The sequence below is a fragment of the Poecilia formosa genome, unplaced genomic scaffold, assembly GCF_000485575.1.
Source record: "Poecilia formosa unplaced genomic scaffold, Poecilia_formosa-5.1.2 Scaffold302, whole genome shotgun sequence".
In the NCBI taxonomy this organism is placed as follows: Eukaryota; Metazoa; Chordata; class Actinopteri; order Cyprinodontiformes; family Poeciliidae; genus Poecilia; species Poecilia formosa.
This window is the reverse complement of record NW_006800241.1, coordinates 571,309-594,122: the sequence shown is the minus strand read 5'-3', so window position 1 is coordinate 594,122 and position 22,814 is coordinate 571,309. Positions and strand designations below refer to the sequence as shown.

The 22,814-nt window shown below is 39.3% G+C and overlaps 1 protein-coding gene and 1 long non-coding RNA gene across 3 annotated transcripts in view; one reads left to right on the top strand and one right to left on the bottom strand.

Moving 5' to 3' along the window:
- hao2 (hydroxyacid oxidase 2 (long chain)) overlaps window positions 1–7,220 on the bottom strand; it is an 11,431-nt gene extending 4,211 nt beyond the window's left edge. Inside the window, 5 exon segments of the mRNA XM_016660917.1 lie at window positions 700–1,026; window positions 2,124–2,407; window positions 4,025–4,176; window positions 6,122–6,274; window positions 6,398–7,220. Coding sequence (XP_016516403.1) covers window positions 700–1,026; window positions 2,124–2,407; window positions 4,025–4,176; window positions 6,122–6,274; window positions 6,398–6,480 — 999 coding nt within the window. The 5' untranslated portion in view covers window positions 6,481–7,220.
- A 23-nt stretch (window positions 7,221–7,243) lies between these two features.
- Window positions 7,244–22,814, top strand: part of LOC107832984 (uncharacterized) — a 21,639-nt gene continuing 6,068 nt past the window's right edge. For both annotated transcript variants that reach the window (XR_001658692.1, XR_001658691.1), the window contains exon 1: window positions 7,244–7,687. This is a non-coding gene — a long non-coding RNA (uncharacterized LOC107832984). The remainder of the gene's footprint in view (window positions 7,688–22,814) is intronic.

Here is a 22,814-nt window from a genome sequence, read left to right as displayed (position 1 = left end):
GATGTTGTTGGCTCATGATTCACTGGAACTTACTGGAGGTTGAAAGCTAAATCAACAGGTCATACAAAAACAAAGCAAACATGCTAACGTTAGCCTAGCGTTTTGGCAAACTGCTCTACAAAAAAAAAAAGTCAAATGTGTGTGTTTTAAAATAAATTCATGGTCAGAACATCACACTAGTCCCATCTTTGAGTGTTGTATTAAAGGGGCTGTGTTATGTATTTTCCAGACATATAGTGTCATGTTATAGCACAATCAAGGGCTATAAAAGTACTTTATAAAAACTCAACATATACCAAATATGACTTACAATAAATTTGACTTTCTAATGCAGCGCCTTGAAATTGGGCCTCTGTCTCTTTAAGAAACCCTCAACAACATTTTTACCAGTGTTGCTCTGAGAAGTAGCTCCTATAATGAGCTCAGTAGAGCTCATTATAAATCTAATCCGGATTTTGGGAAAACCATAAATTTATTGAACAAAATAATTTTAGAAGATCTTAAGCTTTTTAAGTGGGATCTTCAAAACAATGTAAAAAATATATTAAAAAAAGATGTTTTTTTTTAGTTCTGTAAAAACAGTGTTACAAGCCATCCATTTTCAGAAGGTTTTCTCATTTTGTTATAAAACAACATCACTGACTCTGTTGTTTAGCTCTCAGACATAACTGAAGCTGCTTACTCTTCTTTTTAAGCAACTCAGTTCTTTAAACTAATGATAGTGACTCCACGGTCACACTGTATGACTCTGTTTATGACAAATTCCTTTTCTAAGATGAAGTTATGAGGAATATGTTTAGCATGTACCGACGCTGGGCCGCCGTCCAGCTGCCTCCCCCCGTGGTTGGACACAATGATACCCTGGACGCCGTGCTCCACGGCCAGCTCGGCGTCTTCCTTGGTCAGGATGCCCTTGATGATGATGGGGAGGCGGGTGATAGACTGCAGCCAGTAGATGTCCTTCCAGCTGATAGACGGGTCCAAGGTGTTGGCCGGTATCCCGTACTCCTCTGGGACGCTCGTCTCCTGCTTATAGTGCGACAAGTACAGCTCCCGTAAAGGTTCGCTCGTCAAAAATCAAGAGTGGTTGTAGGTAATAATATTGGAAACTACAAACTTTGGGTTAGATTTCAACCTGGTTTGTGAGTTGTGTGCATTAGATTAGGTTTTATGAGAGTGCAACTTTGTCACTTAAGTTTTACTTCCTCAAAATAAAATTATCACCAAGGGACAGAAATAAGTAAGAAAAAATATCACACTTCAACTTCTAATATCGCATTAGAAAAATTAAAATGGAAGCCTTCAAACTATAGTATGTAACTGTCTTATACTTTCACAACATAGTGACAACAAATATGTAAAAAACATTTTTTTTGGTGACACTTTATTTGAAGGGGTGTTCATAAGACTGACATGACACTGTCAAAAACATGACATAACATCTGTCATGAACATGAAGGAGTCTTTATAAATGTTTATAACTGTTGTCATGAAGTATTATTTGGTAAATAATGACACTTTTAATGCAAAGTTGCTCTAAAAGTCCATTAAAAATGCCAACTTTGCATGATTTTGTAAATAGTGACAATTTAATGCAAAGTTGGCATTTTTAATGGACTTTCAATGCAACTTTTAGAGCTTGTGTATGTGCTCACCGTCTCTCCCTTGCTCTCTGCTATGCTATAGCTTCTTTCCAAAGGAAGAGCTCATGCTAATGCTGGTTAGCATGGCTACCGATCACACTGGATAAACAGCTTTCTTGAAACGGTAAGTTGCTTTTTTCACCATTAGCCCATCTAGCAGCATGTTCACGAGTGTGAGTGACGGCACTAAGACCCTCCTCCTGGCTCTGATTGGTTGTTTTTAACCGGAAGCAGTGCTTTTCTGCATATTGCAATAGTAGGACATGGAGGAAATGGAGGAGCTTGACTTTTTTATAGATTATCTGTCTCACACTATACTGCCACAAAATAAATGCATAAAAAAACATTTTTTTTATAAAAGCTACATGCTGCGGCTTTAGGTTGCACAACCTAAAGCCGCAGCATGTACCTTTTGCTTTTAACTGTGACTCAACAGCTGTTGCACAGTTTCTAACTGGCTGTGCCGATTCATTCTCTTACCTCGAAAACTCCCTCAAAGTTCTTGACTTTGAGGTGCGGCGGCAGCCTGAACTGGTTGCGGATGTCGTTGCGGCGCTTTCCCGTGTAGGGCACGTCGACCGTGAGGACCAGCGCCTTGTAGCCGAGCGCCTCCACCCGGTGCACCAGCTGCTCGGACAGCTTCCTCTCCCGGTACACGTAGAGCTGGAACCAGCGGTAGCCACTGGGCGCCGCCGCAACGATCTCCTCCACTGAGCAGGTGGAGTAGGTGCTGGTGATGTAGCAGGTGTTGAGACCCTCGGTGGCTGTGTGGGGGGAATCGGTGGTGTGATCAGCGATGGTGGGACTTCCGTTAAAGGTACAGAGGTTTAATATTCACATTTACGGTGCTTGGGAAAGTAGCATAGTACTGTGTGTCGAAAGGGAAATAAATACATGGTTTTCAAGTTTATTTTTATAAATTAAAATTTGGAAAGTTTAGCAAGCATTTCTATATCCGTAACCCCCTAAGGTAAGATAGTGTGTTCACAGGTAGATTGAGCAAATAACTCCAGTTTTAAAGTCCAAGGCTCAAAGAATAGACTTTAAAATACTTTTGTTATCTTATACATAACTGAATAACTTAACACTAAAATACACTAGAGCTCCGTTGTCATTGTATCAACCGTACAGACCACTCAGGCCTTCTGGTTCTGGTCTGTCCTTCATCCCCAGAACCAAACGTGGAGAATTTAGGATTCAGTTTTTTTGGGGGTTTTTTATCTGATCCTCACAGACTCAATCCAGTCCGTCTGAACTTGAGCCATTCTTCAGAGAAGAATAGGCAAAACTTCAGTCTCTAACTGTCCAAAGCTAAGAGGGAGCAATAAAAATCTGCAGCAAAAATCATGTCCCACACAAACAATGATGTTTGTGGTTCTAAAGGGAAAAAAGATGTAGAAATTCAAGGGGCATGAATACTTACGTGAGGTACTGTAGATGAAAAATGACAATTAGGATCAATATTTTGCACCGGTGCTCAATAAGTCTGCCTCTAACCCTATGAATAGTTTTTGTGGCCATATTAACGACAGCAGAGTTTGGGGTAGATTGAATGTCTGATTGATTCTTTGAATAAATGAATTAATGATCCTTGTTAAGCTGCTGGTTCAGCTTGCAACACTTCCCTCTAGTGTTCAGTTTGAGTACTACCGCTGTTGCTGAATTAAGGATTTCTGCAACAGGCGAACTGGATTTTCTGCAAAATGCCAACATGTGCTGTCAATTGGTACGAACTGAAGTGAGTCAAACACAGAGTAATACAAACACATGTCGGACACTTTTTTTTCCCCACCTGAAGTCCTAAGAATTAAAAACGTCTGAGAAGAGAGTAAATGAATGAATGACTAAACAGACTAAACACATTTCACTACATAAGCCAGTTGCATTCACAAATAGTTCTCCAGGTTTCCTTAATGAGCGTTTCGCTGAATAGTCTCTCGTTCGATATCTATCAAAGCGATTTGGTCCGGCCTCAGCAATGTTGTGGTTTGGCGCCTGCATGAGGCCTGTCTGAGCTCTTATGCTTTCTATTCAGATGTGTGTTTTCTGCATCAGCGGCGTGATTTAGGATCATTGTCATTTGGGATAAGGAAGACATTGACTATTTTACTCTCATTAGCTGGTGTTTTATAGCGTTAGTAAATCTTCCAGTGCATAACCGAGTTCATGTTTTCATCATCCTCTCCCCCACGAGATCCTCCAAATCTGTGGCCAAAATGCAACTTCAATTTACGACGGAGTATCTGATGTACTGAGCAAAAAATTAAGTAGAAATAAAAAAGCATTACAAAGACTTTCTATTTTGGAGGTAAAAGTTGAAGACGTCAAAAGGAGGATAAAACTTTCGCTCATTGCGACACATGGAGACGAATGTGACTCACCACGAGCTGTAGCCACCTCGCCTTCATGCCAGGCCAGGCAGTGGAAGGCCGTTGGCGCAATGCCGACGGGAAAGCTTATTTCTTTCCCCTGCACCGTGGTGCGCGTGTCACTCACTGACACGTCCCGCAGGATGCGAGGCCTCAAACGGATCCTGGAGGACAGACATGAATAATTCAATGGGATTGATTGGTTCTCTATGAAGGAAAACTCTCCAAGGAGGTTTGGAAGGCCCTGATGTTACAACGATACATGACAATGTCTGAACAGAAATATGACTTGTTTTGAAGAAAAAAATGGGGCGGAAAAGCCATAGAATACTGTTAAAAAGTCTCTGAAAACAAACCACCAAGCTTGTAGTGTTTACAGACGTCGATAAAACTGTTGGTAGTCCTCTGTTAATGATTTAAAAACCCACAGTGGTCACTGAAATAACTAGAAAAGACTAAAGTAACTATTGGTAAAACTTGCTGAAGTTTATCTATTATTACTGAAATTAACCAATGAAAATCATTGGTCAAATGTGGTTCAACAGAATTATATACATAAAAAAAAATAAACTAATGAAACAGGCCTGGACAAATGTAATACTTATAAAAGTATTGGGACACCACCAATACTTTTCTTGGTGGTGTTCCAATAAAAGTATTGCAAGACAGAGTAATCATCTTGCAATCGGAAGAATGTCAGTTCCTCTTGTAATTCCAGTTAAACATCTGTGCCTTTCCCCCAAGTTGCCTACCGATCTACGTATAAATGTGTGTGAATTTGCCCTAACAGGCTGATTGTTTCACCTACAGAATGATGATCACACAGAGATCATCCACTTTTCTAAAAATATATTTTAGGGGTAATGGCTCCAGGACAGAGACCAGGGCATAACCCAGGATTCCAAGCCAGAACCTTGTCAAAGTCAACATAGAGTGCGTTCACACTGCAGCCTGAAGTGACTCAATTCCGATTTTTTGGTAATTCCAATTTTTTTTGCCGGGGCCGTTCACACTGCCAGTAAATGCGACCTGTAGGCGTTCTGCAGTCTGAACGGGCAAACGACCTGAAAGTGTCCCGCATGCGCAGTAGAGGGCGCAATAGCGTCAGCGTTCTCAGTGTTCTGCCAACTGCCATAAAAAGAAGAAGTGCTAAGTGTTTGCGGAAGTAAACATGGAGGCTAACGGTGGAGCTTAGCTTACATATTTGAAGTTGTTGTTCGGCCGGAGCAGCATATTAACAACTTAATCCTCATATAATCCGTCATGGTTGTTGTTTTTCTTCCCACTTGCGTGTATCAGGACGCAGAATAGTGAGATTTGTTGAGAATCAGTGACGTTCAGTTCGGATGAATGCGACCTGAACGTGAGGTCGCATTTGAATCGGATACGTATCGGATATGGGTCAGACAGTGTGACCTGTGCTGTTCACACTGCCATGAAAAGATCGGATACAGGTCGTATTATATCAAAAAAATCGGAATTGAGTCACTTCAGGCTGCAGTGTGAACGCACCCATACAGTCCCTTCAACAAGAAATCCGAAGAGCTTCATCCAGTGGGGCTGGAAAACCTTCAAACTGTGGAGACCACAAGGTATCTTGATACCAGACCACCTTTTTCCAGACACTGCAAGTCTTTGGAAGAATCTGTTGGTAGATTAGTTTCATTCTTGTTCTTTCATGTATGATCCAAATGTCTCGATCGTCTCTAATTTGAGAGCTTTATTTTTTTGACTCAGCTCTTCCCTCACTACATCAGATTTTGACTCAATTCGTACAAAAGGAAAAACAAAATCATTCCCTCATCATCATTCCCCTATGGAACAAGGAATCAACTTCCAAAAATGTTTCTCTGTCCTAACAGTGGGTCTGGCTAAAATGTAGCAACAGGTTAATTATTATACAACTTCACCTTACCAGAGACTGCTCAGAGAAGGCAAAAATGTGTCAAAACAGCACAAAGTCCACAAAAAAATGAGTTTCTAAATGGTCAACAACTCAATATTAAACCTAATAAGAGATGTAACCCCACACAGATTTTAAATATTGCGTCAACGTAAAAGTAAATAAGTCAAAAGCTGTGTGGACATGACATGTTATGTCCAGTGTACCTTTTGTAAGCCAGCAGATTGTCGTCTCTCGTGCAGCATTCATCTGCTCCGGCTGCGTAATAATCCCAGGTGGCCTTTGAAAGATGTGCCTTTGCGTACTCCTCAAAGTCCGTTAGGCATACCATGGCCATCTCTGCACAATGAACTCCTTCTCTGCATGAGACAAACACCAGACAGACAATGTCGCAGCTTGAAATACACACCAATGAGGCGTAACATTACGATCAGGGGTCTTCTGCTGGGTTACCCCATGAAGCTCAGATGTGTATTTCATACATCGTTCTGTCAGAACCGGCAGTAACATAACTTGTTTGCTTGCTGTTGAGTCGGACGATGCGGCACACTCTTTGCTCTCCCATCAGTAAGCCTCGGTCACTCAATGCCACTGATCCGTCGCATAACAGCTTAAGTTTTTGGAATTGGGCTGAATTGTCTAGTCGTCATAATCTGATTCTGTGTTGAACTCGCTCAAATAATTTTCTATCTAATGCATAAGCTCTGACAACACAATATTCAACTGAGGCTTAACTTTAAATCAAAGCTAAAAACCCACCTGTTCAGAGTTGCCTTTGAACTATAATAAAGGGAATATTGACCAACATATTTGACGCGTGTTGATGGTTTTGATGATGGCATTCGTCAAACTGTAATGTTTGTCACTGGTTTCTCAATTTTTGACAGTATGTTCTTTTTTTTTTTAGGACTTTTTATTTGTGTGTCTTTATGACATAAATAACGTTGAACTGACTTGTTGCTTAAATGTGCTATATAAATAAACTCGACTCACTGATTGATTGTTTAACATATCCCACACATTGACAAGTGTGATGATGATGAAGAGATCATTTCTTCATTTCACCTGATGTAGTCATAATCCGTGTATGCTATTTGCTGTACAACTAGTGCAATGATTTTTCATGCAAAAATACAACTCTTTATGATCACTGTTTATTTCTAGTAGTTACCATGATCAACAAGATCCTTTGTGTTATTGTGGATTTTTGTCTGATTAAGCAAATACATTTATCTCGGGGGACATTCTTTGAGTAAAGGCTGCAAAATGCATGTCAAGTCTGATTTTAAAAAGCAAGATATACAAATAAAACTACAGCGAAACTTACCGCAAATGAGCACCCAAAAATCCTCCCTCTCGCCCCCCACGGCGCCCACGAAGGACTGACGTCGCAACATCCCGGTTTAGACCGAAGCTCCCCGTGAACCAGCGCGTGCAGCTCAGTCAACCAATAACTGCCCAGCTGGACTTCCGCCTTCCCTCTGACGTGTGAGCAACACGGCCGGCAGCTTTAATTTTAGCCTCCTGTGCCTTTGTTTGCCAGTTAGCGCCACCGCCGCGTTGCTTTTGGCTCATTCAGGATGAACTGTCACAGAGACGCGGTGAAAACCGCTGGGAGAGAGTAGCTACTTTGACCCGGGCGCGGCCGCTGCTTTTACCGTGTTTACACAAGCTAGAAATGTGCTGATGGACTCCGGCCACGGCGGGGACAGGAGGCGGCCGAAACCCAGCGGCCAGCTGCCGTGTGAAGGCAAACATTGTTTGTGGAGGTGGTGAGTTAGAAATTAATTAAAAATAATAATAAAATTCTGCTGAAGACAAAGCTCCACTTGTTAATGTCAATAACAAACTGGTATTAAGCTAACTGTACCAGGAAGTTAGAAAAGAAGTTGGCTAAAACTTCATTTTATTTATAAAAATAGTAGTCAAAAACTCATTTTTCCCTCCACATGGTTTATGTTGGCTATTCTAGAGAGTGGTTACAAAGTGAAAAAATGAATCTGTTTTAAAGTATATTTTAAATATGCTACATGTTTCTGAAATTCATGTTTCATTGCATCAACTAATTGTTAAAGGCGTGGTATTTATAGAAAGACAGGTGGGATATTTAAAATATATTTTAAGAGAAGTCCATTGTAAAGTTACAAGCATACTTAAAGTACCATAAGTTTATGCTTTAATTCAACTAAATTAAAGCATAAATATTATTGTATTTTTGCCTGTTACCTACATATACTTTTTATGCATAATAAAATTGTTTCAATAAATGAACCTCTTCATATATTTCTAAAAATATTTGTAAAGTGTTATGGAAATAGTTTTTATATATATATATATATATATATATATATATATATATAATACAAGTTTAAACACCATAAATTTATTGGAAATAACACCAAAATGTATCATTTTAGCATGAAATAAGCACAAAAAATTTATATTTAAATTATAAGTATACATGAAGTAATTCCATTTTAGCACAGAATAGTAAAGTAAATTCACTTTAAATTGAATGTTAATCATATTTGAATTCAATTATTTTGTTGTAAATGTTGTAAATGTAATTACAATTCTAGATTTTAGTACACTGACTTAAATATATATTTTTCACCTGTGTAGTGAACATACTAAGAACGTTATATTTGCTAAATTGCCTGCAACCCATTAAACTCAGGTTTTACAACCACAACATGACTACACGTGTATAAAATCTAGTCCCTAGAGTCTCTGTCCCAACTGTAGGTGGCATCACTACAAACTGGAAGTGATTTAGATCAACTTCGACTCCGCCACGTTACATCACACAGCGGGGGTCACCAGATGATGGTTACAGTCCTCCAAACTTCAGATTAACTCAACAGTCCTTAGAAAGCGTCATGGAATGACTATCATAGTGTTACATGAGACCATAGCAATTCAAATTGTTGGATACAAAGGTATAAACCCATTTCTGTTGGACTCTAGGACATTGGAGACATGTTGCCTGGAGGGACAAATCTGGCAACCCAATGAACAAGTCTTGGTTTTGCAGTTGCCTGGACAACAACAACCTGCCTGACTGCATCGTGTCAAGTGTAACGTTTGGTAAAAAGGGCGAGGCGTTATTTTTCTGATTCAGGCTTTGCGCTGCTCTAGTTCCAAAAAAAACCTGAAGGCTTCATCGTGCCAAGAGATTTTGGGCAATTTCCTTCCTGCTCCAACATGACTGTACCCCAGTGCACAAAGCAAGGTCCAGAAAGAAAAGGATGGATGATGAAGTTTGGTGGGGGAAACTTGACTGGCCTGGTTGAGTCCTGACAACAGCTTATAGGAATCCATCAGAGCGGAGATCACTAACCAGGCCAAACCAACGAGCATCAGTGAACATATTTATTTGTTTTTTGGTAATAACTCAAGTAAGCCCATTCCTAAACCTCGATGAAAGTGTTCCCACAGAACAGCTACAGCTCCACTTTACATCAAACCATACAGATTAACCATGGGACAACTGTGTGTGAATGTAGATGGCTTAATACCTTTGGGACTATTTTAAAAGTTGGGAAATTTTTGCCACCATTATATTAGCTTATTTACCAACAAGTCCTATAGTATGTAAGCATGTGATTAAAATAAGAAAGAAGAGTTGATTTAAATTTAATCACGGACACGATGAGTTTCTCTGCAACTTTTTTAACTGTGTTTGCTTCCATTTTTTAAAAAGTATGAATATTCTACCATCTAATTATTACCATTTGCCCTGAATTTCTACTCAAATTGGCTTAAATACATAGCTAAATGATTTGAATAGCACATGCTGAATTATACTTGCTGTCAAATAAACACATCAACCGTTTTTTTAAAAACATGAGATGAGTTTGAACTTTACAAGAAGCTTTAGTTGGATAAAACTAAAATGTTATTTTCGTATTAAAACCTTAAAGAAACAGTCAGAACAACCAACCAACCACACAGTCCAAATTTGTATAAAGAAATTTGTTACATAGAAAGTATGACTCTGGGCCCTGTCGACACATCGGTAGTTTATCATACAGCAGGTAGGGAGCTTGTAGTTTTGATGCGCCTTACTTACTGATGACAGCTGCACATTCTCTCTTAGCAGAACTCCTTTCCTCCTGCCAGACTAGTAACATGTGAACCGCCTGCAGCAAACACAGAAAGCACACTGGTTATTCTTGACGTATCTAGAGCTTCGTCTCTCAAAAATAATCCTGCTTTTACTGTTAACGCAAACCCAAAGAAAGTTTGCACGGCAAAACTGCTGGGTTAATCTAAATCAGGGGTTTATGTTGTTTTGGGAAGAAGTTCTAACCAAACACTGAGCCAGAAATTATGACCAAATGTTTGGTTTGAGAAGAGACTAGACGGAGCCTCGGGATAAAATAAGAAATGCTAAAAATGATGTATTATGACGATGTTCACACTAAGAAACAAGTCTGCTCACAAAGATGCCACTAGCCGTAAGTAGCTAGCACAAGCTAGTGCTAGCTACTATATCCAACATCGACCACAGTCCTTGTTAGTCTAAATGCTAAACATCAGTCACTTTTAACCCATTTGAAGTTGTTGTGTTCAATCAACCCAGACTTAAATGAGTGCAGGATATAGATTTAAAAAAATAAACAATTTTCAGTGTATCTGTGGTACAGAAAAGCCAGGAGTGAGTATAATGTGTACATCACATCCAAAATGTCCCGTGAAAGCTTCCGCATATCATACTCTGTAAGATCACTCTAGTACAGAGATTATAATTATTAAATATTGTTCTCAGAAAACTTAAAGGGTTTTAGGAACACTGTATGTCTCTAAATAAAACAAAGTAAAACATTTCAGAATAAGGTCTTCCACAAGCTGGTCCAACCTCAAGCGACATTTTTCAGCTCCTAAAATGCAACCCAGTACTTCAGATGCCCAGTTAGCGAAACAATTAGCGGAAAGCATAAAAACATGTTTTTAGGGACCCCAGATTTCAGCATTTATTTAGTCACTAGCTTCTTAGATTTCAATTTCCACAATAATGACAGTATACAAATCAGTGTATTCATAAAAAAAAAAAACAAACATAGCTGAACTATTACCAGCAACAATTACTGAACAATTTATCAATGTCTGGTGAAACTTGCTCAGGAACTATATGTGCCAAAACTCCAAAAAACATGGCTATAATATTTAAAACGTATATTTTAATGACCAGAAACAAAACAAAAAGCACTTTTTGTGACAAAAGTTAATGTCAGACCACAATACAAGACAGGTGCTATCATTCTTCCTTCAAGTGATGACCCTTAAATGGCAATGCTAATTTTTATTGATGTTATAATTACTAATAACGGATTTACAAATAAAAAACTGGTTAAAAAGGTTAAATTATATTTGATATGTGTATTTAAATTGTACCTAGCAGTTAAAGTGTGTAGTTTCAGTTCACTGAGAAATTAGCTGGTAACCAGTTTTACACTTGAACAACCACAGAAGGTAATGTCCATCGTCTTCTTTAGCTCCGCTCTTACGGACACATCAAATCAGCACCAAGAGACGAGCTTTCTGGCAATACTCTGGACAGAAAACTACACAAATAAGTGCGTCTGAATACTGAACCACAAATAGACGAGAATCTATTTGTAAAGAATCTATGTAAAGGAAGCGACAGGAAAAACAAACAGCTAGACTTCAACAAACAACGGGAAGCTGAACATAGAACAGCAAAGTTGACCTCTTTAGTCCATCATGATGGAGCATATTGGATTAAGAAATGTTACCTTTACAGTTAAGGTGAAAGTCTACAATCTGTGCAGATGACATCCACACAGTCTGCTGTCAGTGATGCTAACTGCACTAGTTGCTAAAGATCTCAAAGAACATTCAAAATGTTTAACCTGTAATTATGCTATCCTGTTTTGAAGTAATAATGGTGAAGTTCTGCAGAGCGTGTAAATGACCGATTGCTCATAACAAAGAGGAACTTTATTTGCTATAATAAAGGATTCAAGCATCTTACAATAAATCAGACTTGTTTCCTTAGCATTTTAAAGTTGGACACTGTTGGCATTTAGAATGAAATTATCTTGTAGAAAAAAATTACAAGTTCTTGTTACGTTTTCTAGAGTTGGAAAGCAATAATTACACTTTTAAAAGAGTTAAAGATGCATTGCTATTCTTTCTAGGTGGATTTTATGAATAATTATATTTTGTTCCAACACTTGGATCAAAAATGACTGAATTCGTAGGTTTTCAAAGTTATAAATCTATTTGACTCCAAAACTGTTTTGAAGAAATCATTGTTTTAAGTGACTCTGAAACACATCAATTGTAAATTAAATCTGGACGTTGAAAACACAAATGTATTATTTTTAGTTCTGTTTTTTAGGAGAAAATGTAATCAACTTAAATTAGTGTAAAAGGTAGGTAAAAGACTTAAGAAAAAAAAAACAAAAAAACCAGGTGATCCACAATCTGCCACAAAATCTCTGATCGGTGAAGTTAAATAGTAAATTTCTCTAACTTGGACCATTAAATAATGCCATGCTGAAGAGATACTTCATCTGTATCGACACCTACTAGGCTATAATGGACAAAGACCAGAGTTACTGAAGGAGAACTGTTTCCGTCGCCAATCTTTTAGAGTGCAGTTTCCAGCTATGACCACTTGAGGGCAGTGCAGCACTGATGAAAACTCAAAACGCCATCCAGCATATGTGTGGCAGATCAACAATAAACAAACCTGCGTATATAATCCATCTACAGTTCACACCCTGTCGGCTGCTCTTAAAAGACAAAGCAATCATCTGTATCCATTAGAAAACTCAATATTTTGTTACATTCTAAGTTCAGTCTGATTAAAAACTATTAAATTACATCTGGCTGTGTACTCCATGAAAACTAGTACCGTCTGTGGTTTAAAACGCGGCCATCTTTCCCAGTTGTCTACCTGCAGCCACGTGGCCTGGTCTGTTTTGTTGTGCTGAATGTCGGCCTGTTTGCTGCCCGTGAAAGGTGCCACTCATTTACAGCGACTGAATGGCTGCTGAGAGAACAATGTTCAGGTGAACTTCTGGAAAGCGTCGACATTCTCTGTACTAAACTACAACCACCAACATAAAGATTTACTCCATTTATTATTATTTTTTGCTTTTCTTAGATTCCCTAACCACTGTCAGGCCCTGACACCTTCCTGGTGTCTTTTTTGTAGCTTTTATTTTTGCCAATTGAAAAACCTCTGCCCAACTTGATGGAATCTGTGCTAAAACTAAACGGCTGTTTGTTGTTTTAGGGTTTGGAGGTCAAATAAAGAGCACACGGTATCATCAGCATATGAAACGAGGCGGATGGAATCGGTCTCTTACCTGGTGTCGAGCTGTTTAACGGGCCCACGTTACGTGTTGGCTCACCTCTCATGTGACGGGGTCATGTCAGAGGGCAGACCCCCCTCCCCAACCGGCCCAACACCTCCCACTCTCACCCCTCCACTCACCGACTGGCTCCACCCACTCCAGCTCCACACCAGCTGAGCCGCTTGTCAGCACTCTCAAAAAAAAAAAACCTTTGTTGCTGTACTTTATTTGAGCATCTCTTCACTTGGTCTGCCGTTCTTTTCTTGCAAATGTAGAGAGGTTTCTGTTCTGTTCTTGGACACTTTTAAAGGTTGAAAGCAAAGCCTTGACGCTATTAATGGCAGATAGTTCTTTACTTCTCAAATTTATGATGGGAAAAACCTCATGAAGTAAAAAAGAAAGGGAGGAAGTATGGAAGGAAGGGGATGTGGATAGGAGGAGAGAAACAAAAAGAGAAGAGGAAGTACAACAGGAAGGAAATAAATAAGGAAGAAATGGTGATAGGATGGACAAAAAGGATGAGAGGCTCAGTTGGTGGAGTAAGGGAAGGAGGTATAGGAGGAAAGAAAAAAGTATGGAAGAAATAACTGATAGATCAATAGATTGTAGGAAGTAAGGAACAATGGAAGGAAACAATGAAAAAAGAATGATCGGATAGATAGGAAGAAAGAAAAATATGGAAAAAAGGAATGAATGATTGATGGAGAGAACGGAAACTAAACAAAAGAAGTATGGAAGAAAGTCGGGGTGCACCAATTTCAGTTTTCTGTCCAATTACTGATCTTTAAAACGCCTGACCTGCCAATTCTTGTTTTGATGAATACTAGTTGTTTTTTCTGATGTCGCTAAATATAGCAAGAAGGTCGCTGAGTTGGCAACAGGGGGTGACTATTGTTAACATGAGCTGGTGGGCCGATCTGTCAGTCAAACTTCTAACAGGAGAGTCAGAGAGGACAGTGGCTGATGATTGGAGGTTATGCTGATGTAGAAAAGAGACATGTAAATATTGGCCGATCTCTCAAAATGAAGGAAATCAGCCCCGATAAATCAGCTGGCCGATAAATCTAGAAGAAAGGATTGATAGAAGCAGACGGAAGCTTCTATCCTTCCGTCTGTCTTTCTAGGTAGGAAAGACAGACGGAAAGAAGGAAATAAATGGGGAAGAGGAAGGATAAACAAAAAGATAGAGGGAAGGAAATATGAATAGAGCCTGTCTTTTTCTAATATTATTGAGATGTGTAAAAAAAAATCTATACTTTTCCGATCTCCATAGGAAACTTATATTCTTTCCATTCCAATAATTTCTTTTTGCATCTTTCTTCTCTCCATTGTTCCTGTGCCTTGGATAAATCATTTAACATTATATATAAAGAGTTTAATGCCTAATTATCAACGTATGTTGCAGAAGTTTCAATGTGAACACCTTTGGTCAAAAACTCAACTCGTGAGTCTGAAAATTGTAACTTAACTAAAAAATGAAAAAACTTTTAGGTTAAAAGAGAGAGAGCATCTTGCCAAGTGGAGGACAGACTGACTGACATTCTGAGTAAAAGTACATATAAAACACAGATGTCTCGAGCTTTGATATCGCGAGCCTGTTTCTTTTAGGGTCCTTACCCAAACGCGCTTGATCGATAGCAGGACGTGAGAAGAAGAAAAACACCAAACGCCACGGTGTCTCTTCTCTCTGAGGACGAAACAAAACGCCTCAAGAAGTTGTTCAAGCATTTTAAAACAGCGCTGAGCTCAAATTAGATTATCCCTTTCTTATTGCATTACGGCGCTTGAATTCAATTTACTCTTTTCGCAAATGTAATATTGTTGGCAACAAACCCGGCCTTCCTGAGATATTTGCCTGCCTCTTGTCGGGACTCCGTGTTCGTGGAATGCACGGACCTCCCCGTGGAGGCGTGGGTGTTACCTGCACGCCGAGAGACGAGGTGCAAATGGTGTTAATCCGCAGCTGGCTGGCGACGCTTGAAGCCGCGGCGGTATAACAGCGGTGAGCGCCGGGGAACCCGGTGGAGGTGCTGGAGGTTCAGCTGAGTGGAAAACCTCTTCCACATGCCGGCCCGGCAGAGGCCATCTTGCCCCGAGGCGGCGGCCCAGCACGCCGCCGCACATGTGGGTTGAATTGTCAAGGTGTTATGCGGCCCTGCTGAGGTTTTCAGCTTCACTGGCCGTCTCTCCCCGGGTTTATTACGAGACTAAATACGTCAGAATGCAAGGACAAGGCCCGCAGAAGTGTTTGTTTTTACTCTGAAGCCGGGTCTTAAGTTTTGCTGTTTGCTTTGACGTACACGAAGGCTGCCAAGGTTTTCGTTCTGTAGTTCGACATTTGAGCTGAACGTTTTCTGGGACATGAGAGCCACTTTTCAGCTGGTTTAAAGAAAAGGGAACGTGATTGCTACAATCCAAGGTTGTATGCCCCTGTTACAATAGCAAGTTGTGTGCAACAAAATGAAGCCATGATAATGTCAAATTTCATTTAACCATTCAACCTTCTTTGTGGGAAAGTTGAATTGTTAGCATCCCACATCCAGACTTTGTAACATTAGTCCAGTGGCTCTAATAAAACTTCTCCTGACTGACTTTCAGTCTGGACATCTCTAGTACACAAGTGGCCCCTCAGACATCCTGTCAGGTATAGTCCTGGACTTTGACTAGGCCATTTCAAAAACTCTAATTTTCTTCTCTTGAAGTAATTTTTGTCATTTCTAGCAGATGCCTAAAAACATTAAAAATATAATATATTTCTACATGGGCTACATTTGTATATTTCTTCCTGGAGTGATGTGACAATAAAAATCCCACTTTGATCATTTTAATCTGTCTTCAAACTTTGGCTTTAGTGAAAGGGTTCAAATGAACAAACATTTTTTAAAAATTGTAACATGGCAGCTAAACTTTACTTCCGGTACATTTGAATCACTAGAGGCAGCCCAGCATTGATGTTGGCTTTAACTCCTGAAAATGAATCTAGGAGGCGGTTTAACAAACTCAAAACGTGTGCAAACTTATTTATCTGAAACATTTCAGCTTTATTTACTTTTTACCTTTTTTTTTTTCTCTGAGATTAGTTTGATTTTCAGATGAATGAATGTTAACTTTTGGCAATGACTGTGTTTTTTTTTCCCAAATAGTTGACAATTTTGAAATTAAACAAATGCAGTACTTATATTTTAACAGCCATTTGCTCATTTTGATGTTTATTGTTTTTCATGTTTAATGATTAATGCACTGGAGTTTTACTTTGCCTGTTTCAATCCATAGTATGTAGTGTTTTTATTTGTTTTGACTTCGTTTTTATTAGTATTTTATATCAAGATTATATTCATCATCATGTTTTTTTGTCAAAGTAAATGAATTTCAGCTGTTCATAAGGGCATCATTAATTTCCCCCTAACATTCTTTTTTTCTCCAACCTTTCCAGTTTTCGCCAACATGCTACGGTTGTACTTTAATTAACATGTTACTCCTGCAGTACCTCGCTGTGTTTAAATCACACCAGCGCCTGAAATGTCACGCAGTGGATGATTGATGGATACTCGGGACGTATGATGTCTGGAAAAAAACTCACAGTCTGCAGTCACTTCAGACTTTAATGATTTACTTCACTGTATCTCCAGGTTAAATTGAGATTCACATGTAGGATTTATTTCTGCGTTGAGTTTTGAAAATCAAAATGCAACGTTCACTTCCGTTCAGCCTAAACACTTTTCCTCCTCCTGTTTTCTTTTGTACTCTTTTAAAGTTTGATCTTTTGGCCAGCGTGAAACAGTTTCATTTTGTGTCTTTGGTGTAAATATTATGGCACTCTGTCCGATTGGGTTATGCAAAGGGAGCCTGAGTCATGCTTCACACACAAGTCAGAGCTACGAGTCCCGTGTTTTCAACAAAAAGGTTAGTTGGACATGACATGAAACCAGAGGTGAACTAGCTTGTTGAAAACCAAGAAGGAAAGTGCGATAATAAAAGGAGACGTTTAACTTACTTCAGCTAATGCTGCCTTTGTTTAATTACCATGCAAGCCAGATTTCATTCCTAACTTCAGATTGGGTTTGTTGCATAAATGTGAATTTTTTTTTTCTTTATGAAAACCTGTCTAATGTAAAAAAATGTGAAACACTGTTAGTTTTAGTCTAAACTTCAGAAATACTTTGAAAAATAATAATTCAATTCAAGCATGTGCTTAAAATTAACTGAGACTTTTATACTAAGCAGCGGGAAGTTTTATTTTACTGTTAAATGTGTGGCTATTTTCAATAAATTAGAATATACGTTCCAATGAGGCTCATTTGTCATATTGAAAGAAAGTTTAGAAAACAGAAACCTTTAAAGTGCTAAACGTACTTTTCATTCAGCCCGTCATCGGTCCGATGTAAGATTCAATATTAAACGATGACGTTTCCATTAGTAGAAAATCATTTTAATAATCAGAAATAAACCTTGCAAGCCATCAATCTGTGTGAAAATAATATTTGTAATGTGTCTCGTTTGGTGAGCTGAGTTATTGAAATAAAATCAACTTTTCAGTAATTTGGAAAATGGGTCCGTAAATCACTTCAGTCATATCAAAATTAAACCAGAGATTGAAATTTCGGGTGCGGATGAGCTGACGCGAACCTCGACGTCAGTCTTCAGATGATGAGAGAAAGAAATAAAAACAAAAGAAACCAGACGAGGACATGCGCGTTGTGCATGATTTATGGCAGCGACGCATGAAATTGGTAGTCAGGACTTTTAAATCGATTCCAGAATATTTGCCACATACATAACAGTGAAGGGAAGCGGCTGCACGTCGCATGTTAATTATATTCTCTGTTTGTGTGTGTTTTGGATTATTTAATGTTTTGAAGTGAAGGATTTAAACGGGTTCAAATGGAGCTGGAGAGGCTTTTTGCTGATTTTTGTCTGAGCAAAGACCCATAGGAAACCGTTTCCTGGGTAAAGTGTCAGCTCCATCATCACGGCAGTGAGAAGTCATAGCAGACTTTCAGCTTTAATGATAATAATAAAAAAGGAGGGTAAATATAACAATTTTCTATGCATTAACTCAACACCATCCATCCACTGCTAACTTGGCCTTAAAGGGGATTTTTGTCCAATCTGCCCCTTTGATGTTGGAATCTGGCTGTGGGAGGATTTGTTTTTGATTTAGACTGAAGGCTAAGCACTCATTTCTGGACAAACTGTGGGATTTTCTGCATACCAGCTGGCTTTGAGAGTGCGGGCATGTGCATACATATGTTTTTTGCATGTGTTTGAATCAGCTAAAATGAGATCTGTGCCTCCAATTTCTATTAAAAGTCGTTTAATTCCTAAAAGACGCGGTCGAAGCTTCGCCCACCGTCCCACAGGCGCCGCCTCAATGCCCGAGGCCTTCTGGTTTGCTCCTCACCTGAAACAGAAAACCCAAATGGCAAAACGCGCATTTACCGAATGAAACGGGGCGCCGCATTAACGTGATGCATTTTTTTTTAGCTCGATTCGACAGGGTGTCAAATCTGCGAAAACACACAGGGCGTATCAGATCGCAAATGAGAAACATTTTAGGGTTGTGTAGTTTGAGTTTGTGTGTGTGTGTGTGTAGAGGAATTCTTTTATGAGACGAAGTTTCTAACTTTTATCCTCTCCGCCATATGTCATCGCTGCAGGAAAATCAAGAAGTATTCTTGTTAAGAGGTCTGTTTAATCCAAAACACCAGAGTTGCAACACAGCTATTGGCAAACACTGGTTGTCTGATCGTATCAAGTCGTCCTGGTTATTCTTTTTTTTTATAGTCTCTTCTGTAAAAAAGCTATAGCTGCTCCAAAGTGTGTGTGTGTGTGTGTGTGTGTGTGTGTGTGTGTGTGTGTGTCTCACACTGATAAAATGAGATTATATTTGATAATGTGATTTTCATCTTTTCTTACTAATTGAAAACATCCACACCAAGATGTTTCTATCTGAGTTGTCCTTAGCAGAACGAGTACACAATAACATATTGCTCTTTTGGTGAAAATGAGAAAATAAAACAGCCAGACTGGATAAAAAGGAACTTATTTCCAGTCAGACATGTAATAGGTGATCAGTTCTGTACTAACCCCTGGAGTTGAAGTCCTTTGGTAAACACATAAAGATCTGACCGATTTAGAACGTGCCGTAAATCAAATTTTACTCCTGTTCTTCTGGATTTCCTTTCTCGCACATCTGATGAAAGTGCACAGAACAACCAGCGAAAAGCAGTTTAAAAATCCTCCTGCTGTAAAATACTTTTTTTTTAGGATACAAAAAGAAAGATCAGGGCGCTGATGACGGATTTATACTCTCAGAAAGTATGTTGCTGACCTGAAGACGAGATTTCGACTGCGTGGAAAGTTTGGTGTGGTTTAGAATCCAACATGGCTGCCCTGCAGCAGAGTATTGCAATACTCCCATTACGCCCTACGCCCCTCTACGAAGTGTGCACTCGGTCGAAGTACACATAAGTTTACAAGCGTGTAAAAATTGGAGGACTGGGACAGTACGAGCTATTTCATTAAAATCCAAAATGGCGGGTCTCAGTGAAATAGTAATAACTGTTGTATGGGTTTTAAGAAGGTGGCGGTACAGCATATCATGATAATCTGTTTTCATAATATGAATTTAGATTTGTCGTCACAAAAAATTCCTACTAATGATATTTAAAATCCTCCCAAACTGTCCGGATCGTCAGGATTGTTGTTTTTACTATTTTCTCCAAGGTTTGTTCAATAATAGTATTTTTAATAATTTAAAAATATGATTAAACGTGTGCAGTTTAGTGATACAAATAACACTTCTTTATATGACTGGTGTCATACAGGAGCATATCCTGACTACTTGCATTTGTGGGGCTGTGATTCCTCTACCTTGGAGTCACAGCTACACAGTTGTTTAGAAGATGTTTAATAAACTTGTTCTTATCGTCACATTTATTGGACCAGTACCACAAAATATGGTGATAAAACTTTAAGTCCATGTCGCTCATAGGTGTTTTGTCTAGACTTTTTTAAAACGGAGCGAAATGCAATAGTTTTCATTCACGTACAGCAGAGTGAAACAAAAATGATCTCAAATCTTTACATTTGAAAACTTAGTATTTTTTCGTGACAGACACTTTTTGCTCAGTGAAGGTTGCCATGTTGCCGACTTTTAATGCAAGATGACATGCAGCAGTGAATTGTGGGTAATGCAACTTGCCAAAGTCGGCTTGGATGAGGGCTTTAGTTGAAGTGTGGCTCAAGGGGGCAAAGAGGGCGGGACAAACGATCACTCCAGAGAATTGGGACTCGAACCCTTCAGTGCAAGTACCAGGACTTGGTCTGAATGGGTTTTTAAAGGAACAGTGTCATTTAAAATCAACTTTTATTTGAGCTTTACATGTTATAGTGTTATTCACTCATTAAAAACACACATGGCGTGTTGCCCTGATTCTTTCATGCATGTTTGAAAAAGATCCTTTAATCTCCATGGCAACCATTCAGCTGTGCAAAACACCTGGGTGGACCTAGCTCTGCCCTCAAGGTGCAGCTCCTCCTCAGAACTGCAGTTTCCAAGCTTCTGCCTCACAGAGCAGCTCCCCCCCACCCCCACTCAGCTCCTTCAGACTAGCCAGCAGCAATTAGCAAACACCTGATGGAACTGCAGCGCTACTTACATGAGCTACTTCTCAGTGCAACATTGGTAAAAACATTAAAGGGTTAATAGAGGAGCCATGTTGCCAGAACTTCTTGAAGGCAGAGTTTCAGAAAGAGCAGGAGTTTCTTAAAGCGACAGAGACCCAATTTGAAATTATGAAGTCATATTTCTTTGAAGGTAACATACTTCATTGTGCTATAGAATGGCTTTATGTGTCAGGAAAATGCATAATAAAGACTCTTTAATAAACTTGTATTCCATAGTGCTTTAAACTTAAAATAACTTTTTGAACACATGTTTTTTTGTTTTGGAGAGAACATGCAGTTATCTGCTTCTGTTGCTAAATACAAACGGGAAACTCTTCTGCTTTCCGAGCTTCCTTGGTTTCCACCTGCTCAGGTGAGAAGCCCCTACCTGGAGACCCCAGGTCTTCACTGATGGCCATCAAATTCAACACGCCGTTCTCGCGCGTCAGGGAGCAGAGAAACGACGGCGCTTGCTCATACGCACCGTGCGGGATGCCGCAGCAACACAGAACCTGGTTCCAGTTAAAAGCAGAAGCCCCCACAACAAAGTCCCGAGCAGGGGGAGTCGCAATGAGGAGAATATCATTTTCCTCTGGCCTCTGTGATCTGCCATTCTTACGTTACACTTTCAAAGCCCGGCTCACTGGCACAAGTTCTGCTCTCTGCATCTCTGAGCGAAGGAGGGAGTGCTGCGCTCCCCCCTCTCTTCCCTTCTCCTCGCTTTACCTCTCCTCTTCTGGAAAAAAAAAAAACGGAGAGGAGAAAAAGAAGTAAGGACTTTGACACAGCTGGGATAAGATCTGTTGAAGTTTTGTCTCCTACAATAATCCCTCAACAAGCTGTTTAAGCCTGATGGCTTCCTGCTACAGAGTTCTGTAGGATTCACAGGCTTTTCATAAAGGATGCACCGAGATGAAAATTTGAGCCAATATCAATATCCGATATTGATATTGCTGTTGTAAATAATTTTTTACGGGATCGTGTATCAATTTTACCAACCTCTTCTCGCAACACACAAATGGCAGCAAGATGAAAATAAACACTGGTTACTACTAGAGGTGTGGCATGCTTCATATTTTGGTACTGATCCGATAAAGGGCTTGTGTTGCCGATACCGATACTTTCTAAGTGTAATATATCATCAAGCTTCTGACCTTCAGGTGTTTTTGTTGGTTTTCCTTTGAAGTATTCTGTTCAAGCCTAGGACAGAATTTGAATAAAGTTTATAAATGCTAATGAAATACTTTAATAGCATATAAACATAATTTGTGTGTATTTCAGAAATAAACAAAGTGAAAATTATTATTATTGAAATCAAATCAGAAACAAAATCTTTTTTGAGGTAGAGTTGACAAATACAAAAATATAACAAAATTGAAAGGGTGTATTGGAAACTAAATATCAATATTACCACTCTGTTATCAATCAGATTCTGATACTGAATTATCAATATTAATATTTTTGAATCAATCCTTACATAGCAGGCCAAAACAGATATGTTAAAGGGACAGTATTAACGTAAAATTGACTTTTATTTTTTATATTTACTTCATGTTATATTATTCCCTCTTCAAAAATAAACCTGGGGTGTTGCCTTGATTATTTCATGCATGTTTAAGAAATTCTTTCGTTGACATGGCAACCATTCAACTGTACAAAACTCCTGGTTGGACCTAGCCCCGCCTTCAAAGACAAACCCCCCTCCTCAGAGCTACAGTTTCCAACCTTTTGAGCTTCCGCCTCACAGAGCATCCCTGTGCTCTCGACTCCCCCTCTCAGCTCCTTCAGACTAGCCAGCAGCAATTGGCAAACACCTGGTGGAGCTGAGCATCTGCTGAACTCATTATAGGAGCTATTACTCAATGCAACTCCGGTAAAGGAGGTTAAGAGGTTAATAGAG